Here is a 23,234-nt window from a genome sequence, read left to right as displayed (position 1 = left end):
GTGATGGAGTAACAGCTCGATAAGAAAGAGCAATTTACCTGTATAAGTTTGGTTTCATCTTCTACGGATATGAATGCTATGTTGGATCTGGCTCACTCGTGGCGACTAAAGCTATTTTTGAACATCTCTTCCAAATTCTAAAAATTTCACAGGAAAAAGCAGCACTATGGAACTGCAGTTGAGTCATTTCTACTAAAACAGCATCGTCTATTCTCCCATTGCCTTTGGAAAAAAACACGCTAAGTAGAAGATGACTGACTACAATCAGATTGTTTTTTCATTTATTTTTCATGTAGCTCATTTTTAGATGTGCATTTGTCATTTTCGTCCCAAAATATTGGATTTTAAAAGCATCTGACTTCTTTTGTTCTTACTCCGAAATAGGATTTTTGCGCCAGTTTTTAATTCAAAGTCATAATTTCTGAAGTCAGTGTCGCAACAGTTGACACATATCATTTCCTAATCTTAAAATCATCTCTATTTAAAGCAGTCATATCTTCCTGCTGTAAATTTTAAGTAACTCCAGAGCATATACCAAGACAATAAAAAGCCCACAGATTGTGGAACTGAATTACTGAGATATAAAGCAATCAGCCATGGGGGAATGAAGCTCAGAACACAATTATGTTGAGGATAAGGTTAATTATCAGCAGCCTCCTCCAGTTTTACAGAAATTCAGTTTTCTATTTTGCAGCTATCTTCAGTTCTTTAATTGAATCATTTCGATCAACAACAGAAATCTGCTTTGGAGGGGTAATCTAACAAATACATGTCCATTAATTAGATATGGAAAAACTAAACCGTAAGGCAACCTGAACTATTAGGCGCATTAAACGAGACAAAAGAGTCAGAGATTTGTCTGTTATTGACTGCATTCATAGTAATTCTAGAACTTGTTTGTAACACGCTACGTGTTAGCATAAGACCTGCAACTCCCAACTTTGTTAAAAACAAAACGGATACCGCTGAAACAAACATTACCGTGAATACGCCAAGTCCCAACCTAATTAGCGACACGTAAAAATTACACAGTGTGATACTGCTATACATTAGCCACATTAGCGTAATGACAACAACCCAACCTTGTTTCCAGCTTGTACAATGGACAGACTGTTACTGCTAATCTAACGTTACTGTGACTATGCTAACTGACAGGCATTTTAGTAATATTAAAAAAAAGCATTCCAACACAGCTACACGCTAGCTGTGCTTTGTGTTTACAGTATGCTAGCACCCAGTTTTGTTTGCAACTCATTAAAAAAGTGCGAGCGAGATTTAAACGAAGCATGTGAACCTCCTAAAATTGCTCCAACATCAATTAATACAACCAGAAATAATCCATGTAGAAGGTGCTCCGTCTTATAATAGTCACTGTTGTGTTTTTTTTTTTTAATTAAGGGTTTTAAATGTGTCTTATAGTGCTGAAAATACAGTAACTATGTTTGTGATGTAAACTGTAGATCATCTCCTTTTGTCTGTGGTGCTGGAATTCTTCTCAGGAGTTTACAAGACAGCTGGAAACCCATTAGAAATATTCCAAAATACTCTTTGTCACTTTAAAGATTTTGTTTTTAACAAAGTAAAAATCTAGAATTATTCACCTCAGTGCTTTTAACCTACAAATTGTTTTAAGCAGTGAATTTTAAATATTTTATTTAATAAATAATTGTATCAAAATGTGTCCATTCATACATCTTCCAATCCAGATGAGTCTCTTTTTGGGGTCACAAGGTTGCTGGAGCCTATCCCAGCTACTGTTGGGCTAAGGCAGGTGTACCCTAGACAGGTCAGCAGTCAGTCTCAGGGTCAAGGGTTGCATATTTTTCTTAATTTGTATTTACTCTTTAAAAACAAAAACAAAAACTGCAACATTTGCTTTTTATTATTTTAGTGTAAGAAACGGACATTCCGGTGAATCTGTCTCCCAGATGTTTCTGCCTCTTGTTTGACCACAGAGGTCGGGCTAAATCGAGAGTGAAAGGAGGCATAAACAGTCCTGTGGCATCTGTCTGCTCTTCTCTCTGTAAATCCTTTTGTTGAAATTGTACACACACTTTCCACTACTAGATCAAATCTACTTATTTTGTGTCAAACACAAATACAGGAGTTTTTCCATTGGTCACGTGAGCAGCAGAGGATATTTGTTTTGTTTTAATCCTACAGTTAGAATCACATATTCTCTTCAGAGCTGAATAAAAGTTTCCCTCTCAGTTTTTTTTTTTTTCATAATTGACACCGCATTTTAATGATAGTCAGATTACTTTACCTGTGTTTTGCCTGTTTGACCCCTGATGTGGGAAAAATATTAGTCATATTAATATCTAGACTGCTTATTAAAACAATTAAAATCAAATTTGTAAAAAAAAGAACAAGTCAAAACTTGCATATGACACAAATCCAGTTTGTGCTCAGTTGAAAGCTTTTGCAAGAGTCGCACAATGTTCTAACCGCTGATGTCAAAAAACTGTTCTAGCTGGAGGCCACAAACTCATTCAGAAAGCCCATGTTTACAGGATGTTTCTACCTGTCTTTGTCACCCATAAGAAGGACAACTACCACTAAATGGGCTATTTATTAGTTTATGTAAGAAGAAACAAGATTAAAAGCAGTTTACAGTACTTTACAGGACTTTTTTTCTTCAAAATGTATTCGAAATAGTTTTCTTAAAGACAGAAAAGCAATCTGAGTGAAAATAATTAACATGGATCAGGTAGAAGCTTAAAGTACCACACATGGAGTCAAGGTCAGAAAAGTTTAAAGAACAGTTCAGACTGTAGACCATAGGAAACCTACGGTGGCCCTGAGGGACAAATACAATAAACAAATCACTTAACTTAAAAACCTACCAAAGATCACAATGACAATTACAAAACAAATATTTGTTATATATAAAAAAATAGGTATGGGACATCGCTGATTGGATGATGACAATTGAATTTTGAAGAAGAGGGAAACCAGAAAGCTGTTTCTCCAAAACTGTGGTAAAATGTTGATTAAGCAATCACCAAACTTTATAGTTTAAGATATTGCTGCACTAAATAGTTTCCAGTTGAAAAGGTGAAATCAGTCGTGTCCCATAGTACCTTTTTACAGTTTCTTTTTAGTTTCATTTTTTAATTTTTGGAAAATTACTTTCATTTTATAAAATGTTTCATTTTTACTTAGTTTCTTTTTTTATTAAATTATGGTTTCTGTGGTTCTAAAATCTAATGTTGTTTTTTTGTTTAGCTGTTTTAATTGTCGTTTTGATGATTATTGTGTTTTTGCGTGCAGTGATTTGTTGGTGTGATTTACACTTCAGGGCTGCTGTAGAAACCATCCTGTGGTTCACATGATACTTGGACAAATCTGTGCATAACTAAAGCTCCAAATATTAGCAAACAGGGGTGATATTAAAAATAAAATAAAATATTTCAGTGCCACAAAAAAGAATCGAACAATTATGAGAGATTTTTCGAATTGGATTTTTTTTTCAGCCAATCTTTTTTTTTTTTTTGACACCCTTTAACCTTTTTTCACAATTGAAGTTGTGATCACTTTTAACACACAACTTGACCACTTAAGTTAACCGCCAAATGTGTTTATTCAGAGTCCAATCGTCATGTTTACAGTTTTACTACCATAAAATAATAGTTCTGACCTGACATTCCATTTTAGACTTATTCTGGGGGTCTGTTAGTTTTATACCACGAAAACTAGTGTGTGATTGCAGGCACTTTAGACTGAGTTTAAAACAAAGCTTAAACCTGCAAGTTTGTTTTATGCAAAACATAGTTGTATTTTTTTGTCCTACTAAACTGCAATTTAACATGTTTGTTTTAGTATGACATTTTCTAAAGTGAAACTTGTGTGTTACGTTTTTTTACTCTGACAAAAAGAAAAAATGAACCCCCCACAGAGAGGAGTCCAAAGTTTCCTTCTTTTTAACTGTTTGATTAAGCAAATTATTGACCAGCTCTGACGGCTTTAAAAAAAAAAAAAAAGGAAGAAGGGAAGATAGCAGATGTACATTAACATTTATTGTCTTTGGAAGAGTGTCAGACAATACACGAGGAGTGGCAGGATGATGTGATTGCATGATTAGCGTTACGCAACAGCCTCTCTGGCTACAAATCTTTGAAAAATGTGAAAAAAATAAGGAAACTTATCTTTTCATCCAAAGATTGCATCACTTCCTGTTTGTATTTTTTAACATCTGGAAGGTTTTTCTACAGGTTTAAATACAGAACGCCTGTCTAGTTTTTTTTTTTCTTTTTGTGGATGTGGCTCTCTTTCCTAGTCCAAGGTTTTATACGCATGGCACTGCCATCCCCACTGTTTTATGGACTTTGGGTGGATTGTGAAACCAGACGGATGCTGAGCGGCCCATGCGGCTGCACAACGCCGCACAAGGCTGATGTGTGTGCTCCGCAGCTGACGGCAGAGACGCGCCACGGCCTTCCTGCTCACAGAGGCCGCAGTGTCTCCTGAAAGCATGACACAACCATGAGCGGCACGTTCTCTGCCCCATTCTTCTGAGTGTTAAGCGCACACATGTGGCCGTTTAATCCAAAGGAAGTGTGATCTAGCATGGCAGAGGGTTTACTCTGCAGAAGGAAAGAGATCTTCATCACAAAGGTACGTTGCTCATTACTGGCGCACACCCACCTGTTACAGGCTTATGCAAAGGATTTGTTAATCCCTCAGATGTTATTGAACTAAAGAAGCCCAGCAGGTTTTATGTGTTTTTGTTTTTACTACAATATTTAGTAGTTTTCCATAGTATTCCGCCTTTATTTTGGTACTCTTTACAATTATTTTTTCAATTTTTATTATTTATTTTTATTTTCAGTTTTAAATTCTATATTTTGGAGGAGGATGCAGCTTGTTTGATGGACTACAGCTGTGCTTGTTGATTAGAAAAGGATGATCCGTGGTGTTTTGTTGTCCCCGTGGTCTTGTGGTCTCAAAGCTTGCGTAAGCATGCACCGCCACATGCCGAGGCTTGAATGAATGGCTTTTTTAGAAATGATAAGAACCTCCTGTATACGTGTCAGCCTTCGCTTCTTTCTGTCAGGCGTGTTTACTTTTACATTTAGAGGACTTTCCCATGGAACCTCCACAAAAAGCTCTTTTTTTTTGTCAACTCTTTTATTGAACCCTCCAGACCAAAAGGAATTTTGTTCTTTTATTCTAAAAGTGTGACGAACAGGAAGTGATGACACAACTGTTGAAAATCTTTTTAGCTTGAGCACTGTGCAGCCTCGCATGCACAGATTTAGTCGATGTCATATGAGCGCTCAGCTGATTCTTACAGGCTTCAGAGTCCTAAGGCAGCACACACTAAAAGGCTCTTCTTTAATCTCTTCTATTGCTTTATTTGGACTCAGACTCCATCGCTATAATCTCAGACTTTGTCTCCAGAGCCACAAAGGCGACCTGATATAAATATTTTCCCTCGTTTATTGAGCCTATAAATAGTTGTGATGCCAAATTGGAAATTTTTGGTTTTATCAAACTGATTTATTTAAAAAGATGCTGTAAGGCGATAAGTGAGGCCGAGAAAATACATTCAGGTCACACGGGGTAACCTTATATAAACGTTGGTACTATATTTGATATACATGTTTCATTAGCACGATCCAAACTTTATTTAAAAACCCACTGTAACATAACATGGTGCATGTTTTTTCCAGTGTAGTTCATCATCATTCCACTAGGGGCAGTAGAAGGGTTCATTTCAAAATGGCCTCTCCCATGAAATCTTTTGGCGGGAAAAGTTTTATCTAATTTACAAAACTTTATGGTAAAAATAACTCATCTGTTCTCTATTTTTATTGTTGTATTCAAACAAAGTATCTGTATCCTACAAGAAAACTAGGTTGGGCTAGGTTGGTTGGCATGTTTGTTAAAGGTTTTAGGAGGTGAGACACCTCTCAAGCACAATGTTCCCTTGTTTAGAGGTTGGAATGTTTCTCGTTTATCTCATGTAGGTCATATATTTGCAGGTGTGGCTGCAGAATTTTCTAAAACCTTCCCTCCTGCATGTTTTCTTTTTAACACCTTCCCTTTACTGAATTTACTGAATCGACCTACAAACAGTCCTGTCTGGAGACACACCCATCCCAACACCCACGTAAAATCTTCTAAAACTTCAACCTGAATGTGTGAAATCTAGTTGAACAAATGCTCTTTTTCTGTACATCCATCCTTCTTTATTTAGTATTTACACTTAAAATAAGTGGTGTTCAGTGTCTTGTCCAGCGACATTTCTGCTGTTAGAAGAGTTGATGACAAAGCACTTGTATATAACCGAAAACAGCAGCTGAGCAGGATTTCTTTCACACAAAGGGAAAACAACAATCTTCTAATGAGATAAAAGTAAGGAATTACATTAATATTAACCTTGTAAATCCCACTTAATTAAAGATTTTATATAAAATTCACATTTTTTTGAAATTGAGATATTTTTCAACTGATGATATCCAAGAAATTGCCATGGCATGATTTTTATTAAAATTGGTATCAGTCATTAAATTTGATGTTTTTTTTTAAGTTTTTGCTCACATCAACAATAGTTTAAGATGCAAACATGAGTGTTCCGGAAAATAATACCTTATTTACCCTCTGTTTTAAATTTGATCCACACATTTTTGACATGATGTAACTGTATTACTAACAATTCATTGTTAACAAATTTTGTATTCTTTTAATACGGTAAATAGTCATTTTCAAACATGAATAGTGAGTGATTCTCACCATAAAGTTTTAAAAATTAGCTAAAACTTTCCAGCCAAAATTGTTTTTGAGGTTTCATGGATGCAGCCATTTTGAAATGAGAAGGAAAAGCCCTTCTACTGTCCCCAGTGGAATGATGATGAACTGCAGGGCAGGAAACATGGATCAAGTTCTACAAAAAAATTTTTAGGGAAAGTTATGATCATGCTTATGAGACTCAGAAATGTGTTCATTATATGTGACACAAATGTCTATATAGGGTTAAATCAACAATAAGGTGGAAAACCGAGCAACTGCCTAGCAACAACTGTGTTGTTTGTGTATTTTCCTATCAGAAAAATTGGCAAAACCCATTTTTTATATAAAAAAAACTTATTGTTAAAGTCACATCAACTGTCACTCACTCAGGTGTGTGAAATTTGTTCTCCATAACTGATCTATCCCTTGGGGGAGCAGCAGACACAGCCGCAAAGGAACCGTTTGGTGGTTTAAACCCACAATCCAACCCCTCTATGCTTAGTATCAACCAGGGAGGCATTAAGTCCCATTTTAGAGTCTTTAGTAAGACTCGGCCATAAATTTGTACTCACATCCTTCCAGTCTCAGGGCAGACACTTTACCACAAGGCCACTGAGCTGCTAATTGGTAATTTAAAAAGAAACTTAGTGAAAGTTAAGGAAGAATGACACAAATACATGAAAGTGTCTAAATGTTTTTACTTACTTTGCTATTTTACGTACAGAATAATTGACTAGTACCTTTTAAATGACTCCGGTGAACCTATTATAATGTTAAGACATAGAATAGATCATAGTTGAGCTGAAAGTGGTCATTTGTCTGCCTGCAGGACATTACTCAGGGCCATAAAAGACAAAACAGACATCATAACTGTTTAATTGGTTGTCAAGAACTGGCCTGTGAGAAATTTGAATTGTGGTGAGTGAGGAAGCGCTGTTGCCTCTTACGCGACCACATGACAGCAGGCATGAATTACACACAGCATTAAGCGATGTAAACTAGAGTTTAAATGCTCGTCTGTCACTGCGTCAGCCACTTATGGCTCCACACTGACATCACTGGACACGCGCTGGTCATGTTTAAAGACAGATGGAGGTTGCAGGTGGAGAGATTTTGTCTGTTTTGACAGGAATCAAAATCTGGATCCAGCATTATTCACTGACTGTCAAATCCCAGCAATACAAGTGAAAACAAATGCTAGATTTTGAAATTACAAGGACACATTTTGGACACTATCCAGCTGCCATTTGTCTTTTTTTTTTTGAAGTGCGTTTGTTTTGCTTGCAGGCTTTGTGTTGTGTTGGAGTGTGAGAGCAGGGCTGGCAGTGGTGTGGATTGTCCTCTTAGTTTCCAGCTCTTTCACTGCCCATCACATAGAACCAACAGCGATGCCTCATTCGCTCACATCTCTCCTTTCTGCTTTTTGTCCCTGCAGGCATCAAGAGACAGACAGGAGGCTGAAAAATGTAAGTTTTTTTCATCTCCGTTGATTTTTCTGATCTTTCATAGATTAAAAATGACAAGTTTGCTCTCGTCCTGCTTTGACAAGTGTTCTTTTTTGACTGTCAAACAATGTGTGCCCTAAAAATATTTAGTGAAATCTGAGGGATCCAATCCATCACCCTGTGACTGTTTTACAGGTTCTTCCTCCTTAATTACATGCTTTGTTGACTACAGATGAGATCTGTATCTTTTTTTTTAAATACAATTTTTTTTTTTTTGCAGTTTTCAAAAGGATTTTTTTAAATAAATACCTAGAAATGTTGTCGATAAACTCTTTAAGTATAGTTTTTTCTAACAAGTCATTAATTAAGGCTTTATATTGTTAATATTTAAGGCTTAGAATTATTCATTTTTGATTTTAACGATTCATAAAACAAAAATTAAATGTTAAAAAAAAATAATTTAGAATTCACTAACTTCAAACTTTGCATTTGAAAAATAGGCTTTAATACCAAAGAATGTTGTTTTTTGTTGATTTTGATTTCAAAGCAGCCCAACATGTTCCCACTCCCAACTCGTCATATATGGACGTGTGGGTCGGGCCTCCTCCATGTCACTTTTTGACGTTTCGGGTGTCCCCAATTCATTACTTTTTGATATGCTGGCTGTTCCTATTAAATCAGGGGTCCCCAACCTCTGTGGCTCGAACCGGTACCAGTCCAAAGGCCAAATGGTTAATCAGGGGTTCCCAACCCCTCGGGGCGTGGATCAGTACCCTAACCTGGTGCCAGTTCTGCATCCATTATTGCGTCCAATACCACATCAAGTACCGTGTCCAAAGGGTTGGGGACCCCTGATTTATTAGGAACAGCCAGCATGTCAAAAAACGACGAGTTGGGGACACCCAAAATGTTGAAAAGTGAGACAGAGGGGCTCTACGTCCATATATGAGTGAGAATGTGTAGAGCAGCCACACAAACAGATTCAGAGTATTCTGAATGGGCCATAACTACCACAGCTGCTTATCTTGGCTCTGCACTGGGTCCCGAACATTAAAAAGGCAGAGGGATTTGATGGTAATAATTCAGTTTGACTCACATGTATCCTAAAGCGTTTTCCCTTCTGCCCACCAGGTTTTGATCACCATATACTGGCTTGGTAGAAGAGCTCAGAGTGACCGTCTCTATGATGGACCTTACCTGAACTTCAAAGCATTCGAAGGATTACTGGGCACAGCGCTATACAAGGTAAAGTTCTCCAGAAAAGGCAGTTATACACTTTCACTCTTTGTGTAAAAGAGGCTTAATTTGATCCTACACTTAAATCCCATCTTACAGCCACTTTTCCTTATATCCTCGCTGGTATGTGTGAAGAAATGACTACAACGGGCCCGAGGGACGGCGGTTTACCGGCCACTAAAACCAAAAGCTACATTGAGTCATGTGTGACCCGATCCTCTGACTTGGCTATTTTAGTCCTTACAACATGGTGCACAGCTCCGATGTGAAAATAGCCGCATGTCCTCTGGAAAGACGGAGGCTGTTTCCCCCTCCGCGCTCGTGCCAGTGTTGAACTTGGCACTTTGCTTTCACATGGATTTATAGATAGTGTGCAAGACCTCTATAATTCAACTGACTACAGGGATTTTCAGTAATAGTAGTCGGTTGGAGCACATTTCACTGGGCTTGGCTGGGTTTAATTTGTAGACCTGCATTGTCTGCCAGATTACAGACTTGAAAATTGTTTTCTTTTTTAAGTTTCTGACAAGTTATGACTTGTTTGTTGCAGTTCCATTTAATCTGTTTACATGCATTGTTGATGCTTCTTGACAATGGCTGGGTGTGTGGATCGTGGCATTGTTTGTTTTGACAAAGATGGATAGAGGAGAAAGACAATGATCTTATTCAGCCGCACCATTCGTCGCCCCGTATAGCCGATGTGGTAGTGTTTACGGTTACTAATCTGGGCTTCTCACTCAGCCTGGGTGATTTTTGTTTTTTTTAAATTGGCACCCCCTTAATCTGAGTGTGCTCCTGTGTGTGTGAAAGGCTCTGCAGGACTCATCCAGTCAAAAACGCAGCAGCGTCAGGGACAGCGGTTTTGGAGAAAACTGGTACTCGGAAAGAGAGGAGCTCCACCGTCTGAGAGGAAGAGGAGGAGGTGAAGGAGGAGGAGGAGGCAGACGCAGGAGAGACGACTCCCTGGACAGCTTAGACTCTGTGGGCTCCCGACCTCACAGCATCTCGTCTGACACCACTCTGAAAGGCAGCAGCGAGGGTGAGGAGACGGAGGCACACTGAAGACACTACTTTAGAGAAGAGTAGAATAAAACTTTATTGATACCTCAAAGACAAAATTACCTTGTTACTATATCTCTGTTAAAACAGCAAAAATATTATAAAAATACACTTAAAAATGTGTCTTTGATGTGTTGTAGCCCTCCTTCTTACAGCGAGGTGTTAGACTACAGGAGGTCCCCAGTGCACCCATCATGATGATGATGATTTTCCATTATGGATTCCAGCGTCTGTAACATCCTCCTCTCAACCACCACAGTCAAAGACTGTAGCTCAGCGGAAGAAATAATTATTAATAACCATTTTTTTGTTTTTTTTCTTTTGAGTCTCTACAACATGGGTGGGCAAACTACAGCCCGGGAGCCATCAAACTATTTAATCTGGCCAGCCAAACGGAAACAAGTTATGACCATAACCCTTATTTTAGTTTCATTTTCTGGTGTCTCCCCAGAGATGAAGCACTACAAATAAATTTACATTTGTTTAGATGCAGAAAAATCATTCTGCATTCATAAAGTGTTGGAACATTTGTTGTTTTTTTAACATCCATGTGTAGTTTTTTTCCCGATCATTCCAACACCGTTTTTGAACGCAGCGTGTGTTTCTATAATTTGGGTTTTTCCCTGACATCAACCCATTTGTCACTAAAATGAGAACAAAATACCTCTCAGATTTATAGTTTTAAAATGTACACATTTATTTTCGATCAAGATGAAAGCATGTTTTTGTCTAGATTGCATGCTGTTTCTTTACTTATGAAGTGGATCACCAAAAAACACCTCTCATCTGCTCCTGGTCCAGCCCTTCCATCATTATTTTTTTTATTTGACAGTTAAATCAAAAAAGGGAGAATAAAGAACATCTCGTGTTCGAAAGGGTCCTCCTTTCCCGTATGTAAACACATTCAAACAAGAATGGCAGAGAAAAAAATCAGCAAAGAAAACTAAAAAAACTCATTTGAAAGTAAAAGATGACACAACACTCACGCACATACAAGCCTTTGTACCTACCCACCTTTGCCTACCTCTGCTCTACAATCTTTCATTTTGAAAAACCTTTTATTTTGAAAAGTAACCAGATTCTCTCAGCCACACCTTTGATCACCTGAGCTGTAAAGTTTGGTCAGGGGAGCAAGATGACAATGTTTGAACAATCTTTGATTCTAAAAAAAATGTTTTAGTCTTGAAAATCATCCTGGTTACATTTCAGTAACTTTAGCGCTACAAGTCGTCCGGTGGCGTGCAACACGATAAAATTCAATGTGGAATTTGTCTTTGCAAATGGCCCCAAGAACAGGCTCCAACTTCAGTACATAAAAACTGAAGGCTACTAGAAACTAATATGGATTAAAATATGAATATTAGTGTAGTATTTCTTTGTCATTGCACACCCTCTTTCCCTGACAGCTCACACCGTAGAAGACGTAGTAAATTAGGTGTATTTTTAGGAGAATTCTGAAGATTCTCCTTTGCCTCTCCTGTAATCTCTGGTCGCTTCTCTGGTGGCATTTTGTTGATGCCCAGTAACTGCTTCAGACCTAGGAAGTGGTAGAAAATAGTCCAAAAAGGAGTACAGAAAGGCATCCCACTGCACTCATTATATGTAATAAACATCCCTGTCTGTCAACAACAAAACATAAAAACAAGACCTCCAGCTGTTTCTATTGTTTCTTTGAAACAAAGTGATGATTTTCTCTGGAGGAGGATCAACAATGCTGGAAACTAATTCATGTTGCCATCTAGTGGTGCTTTTCTGCAGGTAATTACCTTCATTAAAGGAGAAGAGAAACACAAAAAGACTTTAGTATCCTTAAAGTGTAGCTGAAAAGATGACCCATACTTTGTGCAAATGAAGTCTCCTTCTGCACACATCCTTATTTTCTTGACCTGAATGTCACACCAGAGCACCCAAACACCCTCATTAACTTTTTCAAAAACCCCGGCTCGTCTTCTCTCAGTTTAACTTAAACCAGCTCGCCTCTCCTCTCAGGTTGTAGCAGCGACGCAGAAACCGACAGCATCGTCAGGATGGCCGAGAACAAGGACACCGTGGGCTACCGCAGATCTGCAAGCATCACACCTAAAGTTACGGCCCAGTACAACCAGTTCCTGCCCACCAAAGACAAGCAGTCCGGCTACGTGCCCGCCCCTCTGAGGAAGAAACGCACCGACCGCAATGAAGACAACCGGCGCAGCTTGGTGAACTACTCCAGTGGGGAGGATGAAAGCCGACTCACCAGGTAACTTAAGAATCGGTGCTTGTTTTGGTCTGTTTGGAGTGGAATTGATCAATAGATCAATTTATGCAAAAAATGTTCCTGGCTGGCGCTGAAAGGACGTGGTTTTGTGTTTCATTTGTGCTGTGGGACAATGTTCAGTCAAAGTCAGGTTCCTTCTGAACGCTACGACATCACCAAAGTATCCCAGAGTGCCTTGCCAGCAGATCACCTACAGTGGGCCATCGATTACGACAGCGGCAGTGACTCGGACGCTGAACGACCGGACCCCGATCTTGTTCTGGATGATCTCGCGAGCAGACGCTTCCACAGCCCCTCCCCGGCTCCTCCCACCAACTTTGCAGTGCCGATCGGTCCCCTTGCAGGGCAGAGGGTGTCTAGAAGTAAAGAGGGCCTCCAGCCTAAGGTCACTGTAACTCCTGAAGTTGCACCTCAACACAGTGTGACCTGCCACAGGTCAGAGAACATGAACCTGCTGTGTGACGTGCCCGCCTGAGAGCAAACTACAATGCTTACCTGCAGCTTGCATGGTTGATTTGAACCATGAGCCGCCTCTAACATCGCATCAGTTTTCTGTTTGCTGTTTGGATTGTTTTGACGTTTCAGCCGTGGCTCCTCCGTGTTTGCCGTTCCTGAAGAGCTTTTAGGAAAGGCTTGAGTTCGCTCCTCGGATGTAACCCGCACCAGCTTGCTTCCTTTGCGTCATTTCATCAGAGGCTAGCGTGCAAGAGGAACGCGCTCCTTTTTTTTTTTTTTTTTTTTTTTACTGGTGTGCTTTGCCAAAAAGTCCTTTTTTTTGACGCTTGTGGTTGGCCATATTTCTATTCCCGAGCAGCAAGAGTGGGAGAGGTCCGCCCCCCAAGCGCGGCTTCGTGAAGGTGGACCACGGCAGAGCTGTCTGCACGGAAAGCCTGTTCAGGGATATATACGAGGACTCTGAGGATGAGGATGATGAGGTGGGTCACGCTGACCCCGTCCAAGATGATCTCTATACCCGTAAGATGGGCATCAAACCCCAGCCTGCAGGTAGCGTGGCCTTCGACAAGTTCTTACCCAAATTCTGGACGCCTGAGGAGGACGTGCACGTGCAGAAGATCAAACTGGGCTCTCAGAGGAGACCCTGGTACAAGAAGATGCAAGGCTTCAGGTGTGTGAGGGGCGTGCAAACATCAATTCTTACCTCATTTTCCTTTAAAATAATTGCATGCTAATCTGCACTTTTCCTAATATCTATTGTTGTTTACTGCTCTGTCTGTGAGCCACACCTTCCCCCCACTTATGTTTTCCTCTTCTCCCATGCTGTTGCCTCCTTTTGTTTTCCTCCTTCATCCCCCCTCCCCTCATCCATCCTGCAGTAGCGGTCAGAAGTCGGGCTCTTCGTCAGACGACTCAGAGTGCGACATGAGTCCTTGGCTCTCCTCTGCCCCCTCTCCTTCCAGCCCCTCTCAGGCCTCGGCTCAAACCACCCGAGTTGTTGGGAAAAGGTTGACACAGATGCATGACCCTGACAATGCAGGAGTCTTTTAATTTGTAGGAGTTTTGCTGGAAAATATTGTAACATCAAGAATGACTGACAACTAACAAGCTAATAAAGTATGCAGAGAAGCCGCTGGTGTGGATTTAACTCTTTAATAAAGCAGTGCGCTTGTATCTGATGAAGGAAATCTCGTTCAGGGATGAATTATTCTTCAAACATTCGGATCATATTTGATACACGAATTTCATCTCATTTGCATGATTCAAACTTTCTTTAAAAACCCATTGCATATGATTTGGTCCATATTTTCCGCCCTGTAGTTCATCATCATTCCACTAGGGGCAGTAGAAGGGCTTTTGCTGCTCATTTCAAAATGGCCGCCCCCATGAAATATCAAAAGCACTTTTGGCGGGAAACATTTTAGCTAATTTTAAATATTTATGGTGAGAATTATTCATCAAATGAGATTCATTTCTTCAAATTACTTCTTTGTGTATTAAAAGAATGCAAAATATGTTGATAATTAATTATTTATAATACAGTTACAGCATGCTAAAAATAAATGGATCAAATTTGAGACAGTGTGTAATAAGGCTCTTTTTTGCATCCTGAACTAACATTGTAGTGAGCAAAAACTTACCAAATAATCAAATTGATACTAAATCTTAAAAAAAATAACCATATTTATTTTTTTATTTTTAGGCTTCATCAAAATGTTTTAAAAAAAGAACATTTCTATCATTGTTTTGATGTAGCGGGCCTACAGGGTTAATCAAAATAAGTCCAATCCTCTTGACCATCAGTTTGAATGACTGCAGCTGCTTGCTGAGCCTTTTCCTCCTTTTCTAACACCTGGATCAGTCCACATGCATGCTCTCATCACCTCTGTCCTTTTCTCTTCTTTTGCCACCTTGCAGTCCTCATGCCCAACCACACACTCTCCCACAGCTCCCCAAGAAACCCACCTCCCTGTTAGAGACTCCACCATTGACCTTTGCCCCCGTGGACCCCACCTCAGGTCCCAGGCTGGTCAAAGGGGAGCGGTGGCCGCTGCTGGGGCGGCAGGAGCCCCCAGATCCCTTTGATTATGACAGTATTAATCCCGACTTGGAGAACGACGACATGTTTGCCAGGCGAACCCTGACGTTTCAGTCCAATACCGATTTGGCGTTGAAGAAGTCTCAGCTGACCGTCAAGCGTCGACTCTGTACGTCATCGCCGCAGCTCAACATTGTTACCCAGCAGCATCGCCCCGGCGACGCGGACGAGAGCGAATTCCCTGACATAGAGCAGGACGACGTTGTTTATCGTAAAGAGAAAACTCTGCAGACTCAGCAACAACGGCCCCTCTCCGGAGCTCCCGACAACTACTCCCCCATGCCCATCCCGGAGCCGTGGGCCCTCCCCCCTGAGCTCAAAGCCAGACTCCTCTGCCCCCCATGTCCCCTGACTCATGACGCAAAAGCAGATACTCCGAAAGAGCCTGAAAAAACGATGAATGCTACGACGGACGACATGCTAATCAGGAAGCTCAGGGGTTATTTGGATCAAAGCCAGCCGTCGCTGAGAGGCCCTTCAGCTCGCCGCCGCAGTCCCTCTGTGCCGGCCTCCTGCAGTCAGAAAGACCTGCAGAAGTGGCAGGCAATCAGAGAGGCCAGCCAATTAAGACACAGGAAAAAGCTTTTGGTTGAGAGGCTAGCAGCTCTGAAGCTGTAGACATTTTACTCAGACTGACTGTCAGCCTGAGACATTCTTATTCCATTTCTGCTCCTTTGTCACTTCATTATTCAAACCTCTGACCGGCACATCAAACTTATTCTGCAGATTAAACCTTTTGTTCATGAAAACAAACTTTTTGGGGGACTTTGAAGAGACGAGCTGATATTTGCGTGTGTATTTCTTGTCTACAAAGCAATCATGTTTGTTCCAAAACTGTTTGACTCCATAGATCAGGGGTGTCCAAACTATTTGCAAAAGGGACAGATTTGGTGAAAATATGAGGACTAACCATTTGGCCTGACACTCTTTCAACCCTTATATTATTAAGTTAAAGTTAAAGTCCCATTAGTTGTTACACACAAAAGTGTGTGAAATTTGTTCTCTGCATTTTACCCATCTTCTGGGGGAGCAGTGAGCTGCAGATACAGCCGCGCTCGGGAACCATTTGGTGGTTTGACCCCACAATCCAACCCCCTTAATGCACTGGGTTCCATTTATAGAGTCGCTGGTACCTGGATTTGAACTCGTGACCTTCCAGTTTCAGGGCAGACGCTCTTCCACAAGGCCACAAAACCTTTTGGTATCACAAATTAACATGTAATTGCAATGGGATACTTTTAATATATTCATGTAGAACAGAAAAACAGCTAAATACATTTTTACCAAAATTACTGTGAGTTTCATATTTAAAGACCACACACTTTTCTGTCCCAGCTAGCTTGCCATAGTTAGCATGTCTCATTTTGTATAGTCCATCTTTATATTGAACTCCCTGAAAACATGTTTTGTGTTACACTAAAAAAATCCTCCAATTTCCACTTCTCCTGAAAGTAGTGGTCCTCATTTATTTTTCTTATTTACTGATTTAGAAATGAGCTAGAAACAGGGGCCGCGCTAAGTGGGGGGCAAGGAGGCGAGGCTGCCCCCCTAGCAAAAAGCTGTAGCCCCTGATTTTTGATTCAGTATTAGTATCAATATTGACAAAGATAAAAAAAAATTCATTAATACAAAAGGCTAAACGGCACATTAAATAAATAGATAGTGACTATTCGCACATAGTTTTATACATTTGTATGGCCAGTGCTAAACTTTCTTTCTTGGCCGCACGGACCCAGAGTAAGGGTTAAAGTTAGGGTTAGGGTTTGATTAATATGTGCGACCATTGACAACATTTAGCCGTGGCTGCACTTAAAACATGTGCGGACAATGCAGCACCGTGCATCTTGTTTTATTACGTGTGGCTATTGTGAATTTCCATCAGTTTTTGTGCTGATGGCACTTAAATATGTGCGAATAACATCAACCAAAATTAAAACAACTTCAAATTTCGGATCCTTTTTTTTTTAATGGTCTTCCACTATAGCGCTAGGGGCTTTTGATTTTATTTAAAGAGTCTGTCAGCACGTAAAAATTTGGCCCTCGGCCAGACTTTGGACATGCACTTGAAAGATTTTAAATCATCCACAAAGTCGACCTTATGTGTGCAGTGTGATTTATGAAGAACAAATGTAACAAAGTGGTGAATCGTGAGTCAAAAAGTCCCAAACTCCACGCATTATCTTTGAGTTCTTTCTTCTGTGATGAATGAAATAAAATCTTATTTAAGGAAATGACTGACTTCCTGTCTCTGATTGAATCAAATCTCTCATTTTCTGAGAAACTTTTCACCAGACTCGTGAAGCTCGCAATGCAGCAGCAGGAGAGTGCAGAAGGGCAGAGCCCTGAGAAATATCCAAACATAACATGAACATTGTGTCTGCAACAAGCAGGGACATTTAACGTCTGCCGTGCCAAAACGAGAGAGTGTAGAATTTCCCACTCCTCTGAGAATAGATGTGGACTCCTTAGTGACCTGAATAGAAGTCTGCACTACGGCGTTTGGGCAGAAACGCAGCAAAACTTCACACAAAGCATTCATTTAACCTGAGTCCAAATCCATCTGGATTTGCTTCACTCCCATATGTAAAGTCATGTTTCCAGTGACATCATGTTGGGGTCTCCTGAAAGGCGGTATTGTTTACAGAAAGACGCATGACTGGAAACCTTGCCAGACCTAGTGCCAGGTTAAGGAAATGTGCTTTAAAGCTGCGACACACACTCCATCCTCTGTATGGTCGAGCCAACGCAGACCAGTGCGGGCTTTAAACACCCAGCAGCGTCACTCCAGCTGCTTACTGTCCAGAACTCCTCTGCAGAAAAGTGACTTTGTTTGTCATCTCTGGTTCTCTCTGGCTCCTCAGACAGCTACCCCCGCAAGAGAGTGTTCAGGGGTGAGTATTGGGTTCCCAGGAATGTGGAACGTTTCCCTCTTTTTTCCCTGCGGTTGCACCATCCTGCTTTTGTGCCGATGTTCTCACTGCTGCTAAATGCTGACATGGAGCGATGCGTGGTGGATGGCTCTGGGCCTTGTTCGGGGCGGGGTGGGGCTGGTGCGCTGAGCTCTGTAAAACACTACGATGTGTGTGTGGATTGACACAAAGGCAATTTGCAGGGTAAAACTGACCAGCTCTGAACTGTCTAAAAGCTTTTTAGATATTTGTCTTCACAGGTAAGTTTTATAAACTAATTTCTTTTGCATGGCAGGATAAGTTCAGCTGCTTCTAACCCACAGGGCTTGGTTTACCTCACAGTTGTTGTTGTCCTGGGTTTGCAAACTAACACTTTCTAAATGTAACACATACTCCAAAGTAGCTGAAAATATTTGGAAGGAGGAACATATTTTAAGTTTTAATAAATATTGTTGCACCACAGCCTTTGCTAGATTGATCGAGTGTCTGATCTTTTGGCTGTTTCTGCCCTTTTTTTACTTCCTTCATAGGAGTAAATCCACCAGTGACATTGACGCGGATGCCATGGCCCTCCGGCAGCTTAGGTATGAAGAGCTGCAGAAGTTCCGCGAACAGATCAAGGAGAGTGATGATAAATGGCAGGATGTGAGTATATGTGATGTTCAGAGTTTTTGAGGAAAGAGACAAATCAAGTTTCAGTCCACAGTGAAAATCTGAAAAAAAGAAAAGAAAAAAACTATGGAAATAAGGCAAATTACTTTTTTTTTCCAATCAAAAAATTACCAATCAATTGATGCACATCTCTGTTGTTTGCCTACTTTTGTATATTTAGGTGTGTTTTGATTGTATAAAGAAATTCCAAACACACTAACACATATATACTTTATTCACTGATTCTTTTTTTTTTTTAGATTTAACAATAAATCTCAATCTTTCTGTTGAATCTAATTTGTCATACTTCTTTTTAGCTATCTAGAAATCCATTGAGAATGGCCTTTGGCAACAATTCACTTTAGATCAGGGGTGTCAAACATGCGGCCCAGAGTAGATTAAAATGATAAAATTGTTAGAAAATAGCCTGTTTCTAGCCCGTTTTTGTTGCAAGTTATGGTTCTTTAAAGAAATGTCTGCAATTCACAATTCCACCACTAGGGAGAACAAAGTAAAGCAAGACCGGTATACACTATACGCATTGTGAAAATAAGTGATTAGGGTACTAGGTTGTTTGAGGCATTTTTACCAATTGAGAACCAAACAAGAGAAAAACAAAGCAACAGATAAAAAGGGGACCATAAATTATTTTGCTATTATGTTACTCGTCCGGCCCGCTTGAGATCAGACGGGCTGAACTAAAATGAGTTTGACACCCCTGCTTTAGATATTTTCCCCTTAATACATGAGTGTCGCCTCACAAAGTTAAGTTTTTGATTTTAGTTAGACTACTTTAATATCTCCACATCTCCATTTTCTCATTTTAAAATTGTTGTTTCCCCCGAATGTCAGTTAAGGACAGAAAGTCTTTCGTTTGAGTATAATATATTCTGAAAGGTTTTGGTTAACCTGTAGAATCAAGTTATTTTAAGCTGCAAAACAAGCCCATACCACTCTACTTTCACCACTGTGCTTTGTTTAAATACAGTTTTGCAGCATTTATCAAGGTTTCCTGCTGCCTTGTTTTCATTTTTGTCTTTTTAATCCACGTTTTTATGACTTATTTAGCATCTCACTCTCTGATTTTAAAGGTTCAGGATTTAAGGTTGTCATATTTGAAATTGGAAGCGACTAACTCGCTTTTGCAGTAATGTTTGCATAAGTATCTGTGTTTACCAAGCAGTGATTGATGTCTTTGATTTAACCATCTGAACAGGTAAATGTGTGCTGTTGGTGATTTATGCGTCTGCTGTCCAAAACACCAACGTTTGAATACAAATGCAGACTTTTGCATTGCACCTTAGGTGAAAATTGTTTTTGTTTCCAGATCACAAAGTGGATAAGAATCAACACATACAGCGATGTTGAAGAATTACCTGAATGTGAAATAAATAGATTTAAAGATCCACTCCGATATCTTTTGACAAATTTTAGAAGCGTTTCCAGTGGTCTTTTCATTATCATTATACTATTTTTAGCCAAATAAAAAAACATTGTGTTGGTTTCTAGGACATAGTATCTGCAGAGCGACACTAGTTTGTCAGATAATCAGCTCTAAGTTGTGGGCGGAGCCTTTGGCATGAAGCAACCCTGCCCCCACTTCCCCTCCCCGTTACTGAGAGCTTGAAGTCTTTTCTACGTCACAAATGCGATATTTTCAAACTGCTTTTTTGGCACTTTTTTTGTAATTACCAAAATTTGAGTAAAGAAATGTTTTAAAATACAATTTTTATCTTAATTTTTGCTATATCCCTCACGGACATTTAAAAAAGCACTATTTTTTCTTAGAGTGGGTCTTTACACTTTGAAAACGTGCTGTAAATACAGTTTACTAAAATAATAATCCAACAAAACTGTTTCTGCTGCAAACATTAAATTGAATAATAAAAATACCAATTGAAGGAATGCTTCCCTCAAGACATGGTTGACTGTGCTGCCTGGAACTTGAGCGATGTGTCTCACAGCAAACCAAATGAGTCTTAAAGCAGCATTTAGGTCACTCAGTCCCCAGGACACAGGGGAGGTGAGCTGGGCGGAGCTTCAACCTCACAAATAGAACACCTTCAAATGTTGCCCTTTATCTTGTGTTTCTCTCCAGCTTCTTTCTGCTCTCCTGCTCCGCCATGACCGTCTTCTCTGGAAGCCTTTAAGATGCGTCCCATCAGTTGATCTTTTTTTTTGTTTTTCCCCTTTTTCAGGACCTGACCAAATGGAAAAACCGGCGGCGAAGTGTGAACTCGGACATAGTGAAGAAGAAAGAGGAAAGAGAGAAGACTGAGCAAATTACCTACGGCGAGGGCAGAAGGTCAAAGACCTTCAAGGAGATGCAGGAGGAGAGGTGAGGAGAAACTGGCCTGATCGTGGTCAGGATGTGCAAACAGAAGTGGTGCTGCACACTCAACCTGTTCCTTTTCTGCTCCTTGTCTTTAACTCTCAGAGGGGGATCCTCTGTTAAGGTAATAGAGGAGAAGGTGTGTGTGAGAGCTTTACACTGTTAAACAAAGCTGTTATTTTAGTGGGAGTGGTTCACACAGCTGTAATTGTTGCTTCAAGCAGTGTGAAAGTGTAATTCAATCATGGCTCTGCTTTCTATTTCCATTTATTCTTAAGCTCTGCTTTCAGTCGGTTCATCATTTACACCCTTTTTCCCCCTTTTCCACAGAGAAAGTAAAACAAAGAACCGCATCAGCAGTCGCCTTGCTTCCCTCTCCTTTCTGCATGACAGTGACGATGCCTTTGAGGCTCCTGTCATCGCGCCTTCCCGCACGCATCTGCCCAGAAGCTACACTATCGACGCTCCATATTCCTCGTACCAGCCCCCCGAGAGCCCCAAGAAGCTAGAAGATTCCCCGGCTTCCTCCCCACCTCCTTTTCGGGCAGCCTCGCCTCCCACTCGGCAGAAAGCTTCGGGCAGCAGCAACTCCAGCGACGCTTCGTCTCCCACCGCCGCCCCCAGCTCCGACGCTCCTAAAGCTCCCCGTCTGCAAAGGAGTCGAGCTCTGGAGGACGCCGACACGACCAGCACGAACTCGGCCTCCTTTCAGAAGGCGCCCGAGCCAAAGCATCCATTGTTTGGCGCACAGGCCGAAGTGGAGGCCCCCCCACTCCCTCTGCACAAAGAGGAGCCGAAGCCGAACTCAATGGAACCCAAGCCTCCTGAGCTTTCTCGGGTTTCCTCCTCCCTCCCCAAAAGCTACCAGAGATCGGATAGCTCCCGCCTAACCTCAGTTGTCACACCGAGGCCCTTTGGGACCCAGTCGTCCCGCATCAGCTCTCTTCCCAGAGTCCAAACAGTGAGTCCACCTGAGTTACTCAAACGTTTGGCTCTGCTGGGAATAAAACAGTTACTTTACTCAGGAAACTTGTTAACTTTTTGTTACAACCAAATTATTGAAGGTATTTTGCAGCTCTGTCTGTGCTGCTCTTTACCCGCTGCATTCGTCCCCTGACAGATGGATAACTCCCACCAGCGTGTCAACGGCAACGCCAGCATTCCTCAGAAGACCTCGGTGCCAAGCCGGTATCAGCCCTTCGTGACGTCAGAGGATGAGGCTCAGTCCAGCTCAGCACAGAGCAGCGAGGAAGAGGAGAAAGATGAGGTGAAGAAAGAGGATGTGAGGCCCACAGAAAGCAGCATCAGCACCGTTTCACCTGCCAGTCCTGGGATGAAGAGCCAAACCAAGCAGGTGCTCTTTCCTTCCTTCCTTCCTTCTTTTCTGACCAAAGTCATGTTTTTACTTGTTGTTGTTGTGGCATTTTTCTCATTATGGAGGACACATATAAAGAAAATGAATTGGAAATTGTATTTCTTTATTCAAATTGTTGTAAGTCAGGAGCAGATGCAAAAGAATTTATTTGTGACATAGAAACTAAACCCTGTTCATGCATGCTGCAGTTCACATGTACATTATCATTAATTCTATTCTTTTTTTATATCAGGAGGACTTCTGCGAGATGCGCGTCAACCTGAACCAGAAACCCAACAGCAGCAGAGACTTTGGTTTCCAAGCGAACTGGGACTCCACAGGAGCTCGCGTCTCATCCATCCAGCCAGGTAGACGCACACACTTCATTTTACAAAGATTATTTTGAAAAAAAAAAGAATTTTTATGCTTACAAACTTGCGGTGTTTATCATTCCTTCTTACATGATTGGATCTTGATACAAACCCTTCGGAATGATACATAAAAGATTCAACTGAGTTTGTATTTGAACGATACAGTACAATTCTTTCACCTAAATTAATAAAATCTAAATATTTTTCACATTTAAAACTATAACTTAAAATGCTTTTTAATTAAGAAACATTTTTTACTAGTACTTCTTATTTGAAGCAGCAAAAGCATCTACATCAGGGGAATCGAACTTGTTTTGGTCCAGTGGGCCGG

At 40.6% G+C, this 23,234-nt stretch overlaps 1 protein-coding gene across 1 annotated transcript in view; it reads left to right on the top strand.

Annotated features, from left to right (window-relative positions):
• lmo7a (LIM domain 7a) overlaps positions 1–23,234 on the top strand; it is a 62,919-nt gene that overhangs the window by 24,821 nt on the left and 14,864 nt on the right. The window contains exons 6-19 of the mRNA XM_036209766.1: positions 8,171–8,201; positions 9,312–9,425; positions 10,227–10,455; positions 12,465–12,714; positions 12,853–13,167; positions 13,547–13,858; positions 14,067–14,195; positions 15,106–15,900; positions 18,148–18,177; positions 18,726–18,840; positions 21,045–21,184; positions 21,509–22,139; positions 22,299–22,532; positions 22,786–22,900. Of these exons, the coding sequence (XP_036065659.1) occupies positions 8,171–8,201; positions 9,312–9,425; positions 10,227–10,455; positions 12,465–12,714; positions 12,853–13,167; positions 13,547–13,858; positions 14,067–14,195; positions 15,106–15,900; positions 18,148–18,177; positions 18,726–18,840; positions 21,045–21,184; positions 21,509–22,139; positions 22,299–22,532; positions 22,786–22,900 (3,440 nt within the window). The remainder of the gene's footprint in view (positions 1–8,170; positions 8,202–9,311; positions 9,426–10,226; positions 10,456–12,464; positions 12,715–12,852; positions 13,168–13,546; positions 13,859–14,066; positions 14,196–15,105; positions 15,901–18,147; positions 18,178–18,725; positions 18,841–21,044; positions 21,185–21,508; positions 22,140–22,298; positions 22,533–22,785; positions 22,901–23,234) is intronic.

This window comes from Oryzias melastigma, linkage group LG21 (assembly GCF_002922805.2).
Source record: "Oryzias melastigma strain HK-1 linkage group LG21, ASM292280v2, whole genome shotgun sequence".
Classification (NCBI taxonomy): Eukaryota; Metazoa; Chordata; class Actinopteri; order Beloniformes; family Adrianichthyidae; genus Oryzias; species Oryzias melastigma.
This window is presented reverse-complemented; position numbering and strand designations above follow the sequence as displayed.